The sequence below is a fragment of the Tachysurus vachellii genome, chromosome 10 (assembly GCF_030014155.1).
Source record: "Tachysurus vachellii isolate PV-2020 chromosome 10, HZAU_Pvac_v1, whole genome shotgun sequence".
NCBI lineage: Eukaryota > Metazoa > Chordata > Actinopteri > Siluriformes > Bagridae > Tachysurus > Tachysurus vachellii.
This window is the reverse complement of record NC_083469.1, coordinates 21,573,641-21,581,539: the sequence shown is the minus strand read 5'-3', so window position 1 is coordinate 21,581,539 and position 7,899 is coordinate 21,573,641. Positions and strand designations below refer to the sequence as shown.

At 35.8% G+C, this 7,899-nt stretch overlaps 1 protein-coding gene across 1 annotated transcript; it reads right to left on the bottom strand.

The window, feature by feature from the left end:
- Positions 1 to 2,906: 2,906 nt before the first annotated feature.
- On the bottom strand, positions 2,907 to 5,859 carry LOC132852818 (cytochrome P450 1B1). The gene is made up of 2 exons (XM_060880265.1): positions 5,722 to 5,859; positions 2,907 to 5,600 (listed from the first exon to the last, which is right to left on the bottom strand). The coding sequence occupies exon 2, from the start codon at positions 5,586 to 5,588 to the stop codon at positions 4,008 to 4,010; it is 1,581 nt and encodes a 526-aa protein (XP_060736248.1). The 5' UTR covers positions 5,589 to 5,600; positions 5,722 to 5,859; the 3' UTR covers positions 2,907 to 4,007.
- Between the last annotated feature and the right edge of the window lie 2,040 nt (positions 5,860 to 7,899).

Genomic DNA, 7,899 nt, shown 5'->3' with positions numbered 1-7,899 from the left:
TATTCACAGCTTGGAGATGGTTTTGGAGATGGTTTTCTGTTCTTTTCCCTTCTTTCTTTCTTTCTTTCTTTCTTTCTTTCTTTCTTTCTTTCTTTCTTTCTTTCTTTCTTTCTTTCTTTCTTTCCTTTTCTTTTGTATTTTTACAGTGAACATTAGAGGATAAATGTGATGGGTACAGGATTTTGGTAACGTTGCTGAAAGCATATCCAGGCTGAAGAAGCCAGGTGCAGACACTAGGAGTTACATTAGTGGTTTGCGTGTAAGGAATGGGACAGGGGGAAGGAGGAGATCCTTCTCTGTGGATGGTGAGTGTCAGAGATAAATGGTTTTGAGGGTGAGAGATCTATAGCCTAATTTTAGATACACTCAATTTTTGTTTTTGCGTAACATATTGTATGATATCTCTTGTGGTTTTCTTACTACATGTAGCAGCTGGGGAAAATACATTTTAATTTAAAAAATAAGCATTGGGGGAACCTGTACATTTTTGGTCAGTGAAAATTGAGTTGGTCTGGGGCCTAGGTAGAAGGGGCATTTGCAAGAAAGTCCATCTTTTAAATAAAGGCCTGTATATGAACTTTGCAGATGGGGAAGGCACTTAGGAAGTGACTTTCAGTATGAACTGTATCATAACCCCCTTAGAGCTCTGTACTGTCCAGTAAGGAAGAAGGAGTGAGGGAATAACAACATGTTGTCTGTTCTGAATTAGCTGGTGTGAAAACAAGCCTCTCTTTTTAGAGTCTCCCTTCTGTATGGAAGCTCTGTGTGTGTGTGCGTGTGTGTATTTGTGTGTGTGCATGTGTGTGTGTGTTTAGAGAGATGGCTGGAAATATAAAGAAACATATTTTGGATTTATGATCATATTAACACATTCTTATTTTGACAGTTTGTTTATTCTGCTTGAATAAACTGTAAGGGGTTTAGAGAAAATACCAGTTGAGTGGAAAAGGATGTATAATAGTAAGTATTAATATTAAAATAGTGCAATACGTTTTGGTGTTTGCAAATAAGTAAAGCTGAGGTAAAGATTTTTAGTACATAGAGACTAAAGGCATTCAAACTTTATAAAACTTTATATAATTATTACTATTATTTTCGGCCATCTACTTTATTTCTAAACGAGGTCACCATTTGTTTTTCGTTATATTTAGACATTTTTGTTCGTTGCTTCTAACAAAAATGACTCTAATCAATTGTTTGAAAATGACCTCTTATGTGAACAAAGTAGACACACAAATTAACCTGAAAAAAGAAATATATTTTAACATGAAATGCATAAAGTTAAGAAAAACTGAGATTGAATATGTGTACCCTAGGTTCATGTAAAATTTTTGGTCTCACATGAGTGTACTGTATTTAGCCATTCTAATATCTTTGGTATAATAATGGGTCATTTAAATACAAATGGTTTAGGGCTGATTTTTATCCAGAAGACTAGAAAAATTAAGAACTCATTGTCCTGCACACTCTGTTTTCAAATAAGGACTGGCATGGCACATTGACAAACATATGTTATCAGTATGCTCTGAAACGTGTTTTGCAAGGCTGGATATATAGCCGAAAGTGTAAATTTTGGTGTAGAGTAGTAAGGATTGAGAAGCCTGAATGATTCTCAGGCAAGCCCAATTTCCTTCTCTGCACATTATGTCACAATACATTATAATCTTTATATCATATGTTTATCTGTGCTGCCTTGATGCCCGATGACGCCTGAGATAGGCACAGGCTCCCCGTGACCCGAGGTAGTTCGGATAAGCGGTAGAAAATGAGTGAGAGAGAGAGAGTTTATCTGTGCTCTGCCACTGTATCTTTCACAGAGTTAAAGTCTTTATCCTGGTCTTTGAAGCTTTGAACAATCAGCATTTTCAGTAGTGGTCAGGAAACCTACCGTAAATTTGAAAGCTAGGACTGCTCTCAACAGAGAGTGCAAATTATCTTAGTAGTAGCAACTGTTGCATCATGTACGAGACTGAATTATTGCTCTTCTGAGTTCATTCTTAAAAATGAATCATTTAGTTTCACAATCTCTGTCACAATGTGGCTCAATAAGAAAAAATACATTTCCTAGTTTGTCTGTTGGACTGAGCTATCTTTCTTGTTATTTTTTTGTTAAATTACATACTATTTCCTCCAGAGACTGCGTAAAAAAACAGGCGTTTGGGTCCAGTGGCCAAGTGAAGACCCTGACAGCCGCTTCTTTAAGTGAGGGAACGGATCTATAGGCAGGGATCTATGTAGAAAAAGATCATGTCCACTCTATTTCTTTATAATTCTTCATTTTAAACCAAATTCTCTCTCTGACAATGCTATGGATGGTTTTAGGTAGGACCCTGTAATCAAAATTTCAGGGATGAAATCATATCATATATCATATATCGTATCATATATTTGATCATTTATATTTTTGTATCAATTCATCAGGTTAGAAAAGAATGTGTGTCTTTCAGCCAAAAAAACAAAACAAAACTGTACTCTTCTTTATTGTGAATATTCATATTCATATATGTATACAGTGTTATTCATTGATGATTCAGTCAGTCATTTTCAGTAGTAGCTTTAACCTGGTCATGGTTGCAGAGGATCTGGAGTGTGTCCACTGTATAACAGTCACTACAGTATAAGCAGTAATACTTATATACAGTATAATGTCTAATTTATCTGAGAAGACATTCCATATACTGTGTAATGATTTAAATGTTTTTGTTGTTTTAATGCATTGAATGATCTATAACTGAGATTTGGTATAAGTGATTGCTTTATTATAAACAATATGCAATAGCAGTATAAATACAAACAATATACAGTGAATCTGTAGCTCAAGTAACCTTGTAATGAGTGCAGCATTATAAAAGATATCTAGGGATACAGTATGAATTTAACCCAAAAAAGAAAAATATTGTTTCACATTGTTTTATATTGTTCCTTTTATTTCATTCACATTACAATTAGCTTATTTTCAATTAGTATAAAGAAAGTGGAACAACAATGCATCATTTATATGGCTGGTTGCTTGGACATTCAAAATAGTTTATTTCCTTGAATTCAAAACAGCTGAATGATTTTCTCAATACATGCAATTCATAATTAATGGCATTGCTTGCAACAGCACTTTAAAAACATTTTACATCATGAGTAATTTCCTGGAAACCAGTGCGAGTTGGTTGTAATGACAGGTGAACCATAAAAACAGGATTTAGAGGTAAAAGAGTAAGTAAATCCACTTGGCCAAGATCTATTGTGGACACTTTCCATGAGAGCTACAAAAAATATATGTATTCAGTTTAATGTATCCTTTTGACGCAAATCTCACTTACTGCATGGTAATTAATAGATTATGTTTATTACTTTCTAAATATGTACACATTGTCAAGCTAGTTATTCTTTTATTCTGGATACAGTAGATGACCTTACACTTAAGGTAGATAATTATTATTTAAAATACCTGAAATACATCAGTTATAATTACTCATAATCCTCATTTTATACAAGTCTTTATACAGATCTGATTAAATCATACACATATACAGCATTTTCTTCAAATCATAGAAACCAAAAGAGGAACCTCAACCTATCAAGGCAGTTTTCTGCAAGTCAACAATTCTTAAGTACATATTTTGATGGTGATAATGTGATATGATGTTGACAATAACGCACTGCTTGCTGAAAGATTTTTTTTAATATAGCTTATATTTTTTCGACACAGTTTGATGAATACACAATATGAAATGTTATACAAAATGTTAACCATGTAATCATGAAGAGATGAAGACTGCCATAGTTCCTTTTTACTACCAGATTATATGATGAACTTTTTTCCATTAATAAAAGATACACCTTGCCAAAAAAAAAAGAGTGAATAGTTTTTAAATATTAAATATACAGAATTAAACAGAATTTAGTGCTTCTTTAATAATACCCACTGTTAAATGTAATATATTTGAAAATATTTGAAAATGTCTTTGCTTGCTTTGAGTCATAAAATCCAGGTGGACAATTCATTCTTTAAATTATGCCGGCGACACCAAGCCAAGGAGTTTCCCTCTTAGTTTGGCTGTGACTGTAAATTTGACAGGCTTCAGTACTAACCCATATGAGCAGTCCATAGTGAGAGTCTCAGAAGGGTTACTCTTGAATGTGCACTGATGAAGCAGAATGGCTAAGAACAAGAAGATCTCTGTCTTGGCAATCTGGTCACCAATACACCTCCTCTTACCTGTGGAGAAGATCATTACACTGTTGGTCAGGTCCTTGTTTAGCGCTCCATTTTCATCCAGGAACCTTGAAGGGTTGAAGATGTGTGGGTCCTGCCACTTCTGTGGGTCATGGTTCACAGACCACTGGTTGATAAATACCACAGTATCTTTGGGGATGTGGAAGCCATCAATAGTGACGTCTGTGGTGGTGGAGTGGGGGATGGTGACAGGCACAAAGCTTGTGTAGCGCATGGTCTCATAAATGAAAGCATCCAGGTAGACCAGGTTGATCTTGTCCTCCATTGAGGGCAGTCTATCACGACCAACAACTTTATCAATCTGCTCCTGGAGCTTGGTCTGCATGGCTGGATACTTCAATAAGAGCAGCAGCATCCACTGCATGACTGTAGATACAGTGTCCTGCCCTGCCCCAATGAGATCTGTCACCGTTCCCTCCACAAATTCTTTAGATAACATGTTATTTTTTCCATGTTCAATAACACTAATGATTGCATCACTCATATCTCGTGTTACATCTGGGTCATATGTGTCTCTGTGCTGAACAACTTTGTCCTTCACATAAGCAAAGAACTCATGATTGATAGTCTTGAAATTTTGGTAAACTGTTCGCACCGGGTTCGGGAAAGACTGAAGCCAAGGCATGACATCTACTAGGCTCCCAGCACCCACTGTCTCTCCAAACTTATCTACCCGGCCCAGAAGTGCCCTGAACTCTGGGTCATCATGCCCATAACGTTTTCCAAAGCAGAGAGCACAAATGACGTTAGCAGCGGCGACTGTAAATTCATGTGCCGGATTGAAATAACATCTATCTGCACTCAGCCTGAGAAAGTTCTGAACCATGTCCATGGCCTCTGCCACAATATGCTGTTCAAAGGCCTTCTTGGTCTGGCTGTTAGAAGATGAGAATGCCCTTAAAGTAGACTGAGCTACTCTCCTGTGTGCCTTCCATTGTTCGCTGTAATTGCTGAACGTCATGCTTTTCCCACCTGATATCATTCGAAAGGAGATGAAGTTTGGTCTTCCTGCAAACTCTTTGCTATGTTGTATCAGAGCTTGTCGTATAGCTGTGTATCCATTCAGCACCACTATGTCATTGCAGCCCAATCGGATCTGGTAGACATTTCCATACTTCTTTGCAAGCCTGGAGAAAGTAATGTGAGGCATTTGGCCTAGTTGCATGGCATTGCCCACTAGTGGCCATGCAAAGGGCCCTGGCAGCCTTTTCTTGAGAGCAAGATTGCGGATCCATAGACAGGTCTCAAGGCAGCAGAGAAAAATGAAGGAAATGATGAGAGCTGGTTGGACTTGTCCACTCCATTCCTTTATAATGCTGCTTCCTTTCATGCCATACTCACTCTCTGATAATGCCATCTCTTGATTCTGCTGTAGAATTACAATTTTAATTTTGGAGAACCAAAAATCTAAGTTATGCTTCAAAACATGATTCCTCAGCAGGCTGTTTAGGAAAGCAATAATTCAAATAAAAGTAAAAAAAAAAACTCACAATGGATGATATCTTTCTCCTTTTTCCTTTTCTCAGTGATTAAAAAAAACAATTAAACTTTGTAAGTTTTATCTTGGGTATATTCAGATATCTTAAATATTGAAGATACTATAAAGAATATATGGTTTTCTGACTCTAGTCACTGAATGTTGGTCTAGTGGAGCTGGAACACCAGCGTGTGTTTTATATATGCTTCAAGCACAGGGGCCGGACTCGGTGTGGTTCTGTTCACTCCTCCCATACAGTACGTTTGGAGAGCTGCTTGTGTTACCTTTACGCACAAGTAACTCGCAGCACAAGAAAAGAGGAGGCGATGCCGAAGAGTTAAGTCTTGGTTCACGTGAATCCCGTAGGAATATTTATAAATGCAAATTTTCATGCCTGTGTCCGTATGGATACTTTTAGATATTTTGCGCAAAAAGCAGAGTGGAACTGCTGGAAGTTCTCCGTACGAAATGCGCACACGGTTTGTTTCAGTCCTTTGAATTGTTCATGATATAGACGCATAGATATATAATAAAGATTTCATCGTATATAATAAATTTTCTATACTATGGTTTCATTTTCAGAATTATGCCTGTAAGAAATGTTTACAAATTTAATTCAAGCCTAAAACGCGTTCCTCATACTGATATGCATTAAGGGTGTTTTGTTTAAAATGAACAACATAACCGAAAACCGTCTAAATGTTTGCGTAAAAATAATTGTGACAATATCCTATGCGTGTGTTTTTCTGCGTGTGCTTTATGAACCTATTCCAGTGCTTTGGCAAATCCCCCAACCCCTCACCCCCACCCCCACCTAACGTGATCATCCGCAATGTCCTGTGCAAATAAAAGTTAGAGATGGGTGCGCATTTGTAATAAACCAACAAAAAGTGTTTCATTTCAACACTTGTAATAATTTGAGCATTTTAATACTGGAATTCATAAAAAAATACATTTTCAGGAAGTGTGAGAAATCATCCACTGATAATTATTCATCTGTTTTAATCACTTTTCTGTATGCATTGCATATTAATACACCTATCGAGTCCAATCAGTATCTAAGGTTATAGTTTGTATATACTCTTCATATATGTTGGTCAATGCCCTGTATAAATAAAAAAAGTCCTCTGTTTCAAAGAATATCTAACCACAACAGATAACGTAAGCTGATGCCATTTTTTAACTGTTATAACATTGTTTTACAGTGTATTAACTTATTGATGCAGCATATAAAGTAAATACTCTACATTCTTTCATAGCTTCTGGTTTATTAACATATATATATATATATATATATATATATATATATATATATATATATATATATATATATATATATATATATATATATATATAGTATAGTATATATAGAATGTAGAGCATATGTAGAATATATATATATATATATATATATATATATATATATATATATATATATATATATATATATATATATATATATATATACATATATATTTACTGCTTGCACACCACTGTAGATTTAAGATTTTTGCCCTATGACATAATTCATGAGATTATACATTAAAATTATACAGCATGGAATTTTTTTCCCAAGCAAATCACAGCCCTAATGGTTTGATTAACCCAACTGACAACTCAGATCCGAAGGTGAAACATTTCTTGCCTCATAGCCAGACATGAAATTAGTGTTTCTTGTACCTCAGCAGCTGTGAAGTTTATTTTTGTAGGGAGTTAATGGCTGTAATTGTGGACACTAAAACATTAACAGAGTGAGCCAATGAGTTTAGAGGAACTGAGCCATCTAGTAATCTTAACAATCACTCACTCCCTTTTACCAATGTGTGTGAGTGAGTGAGCGAGAGAGTGGTCTGATTAAGAAAGCTATGACAATCAGAGTATCAAATCATTCATAATGTCCATACACCATGCAGAAACAGCATGCTTCAGTTTAATAAAATCTGTATCTCATGGTTGTCACATCACCAGAAGGAAGTCAAGCTCAAAAAGCCAATTTTAGTGATGTTACTTACAGTAGTTACTTAGTAGTTAGTTGTGATGTGGGGACTCAATGAATCAGATGGAGCACAGCCCCCAGATGTAGAATCAGATCTGTGGAATGGAGACTGAGTCCACACATTTGTCATGTTCCCCAAACCATTCTTGAGCAATTTTTGCAGTGTGGCAGCAAGCATTATCCTGCTGGAAGAGG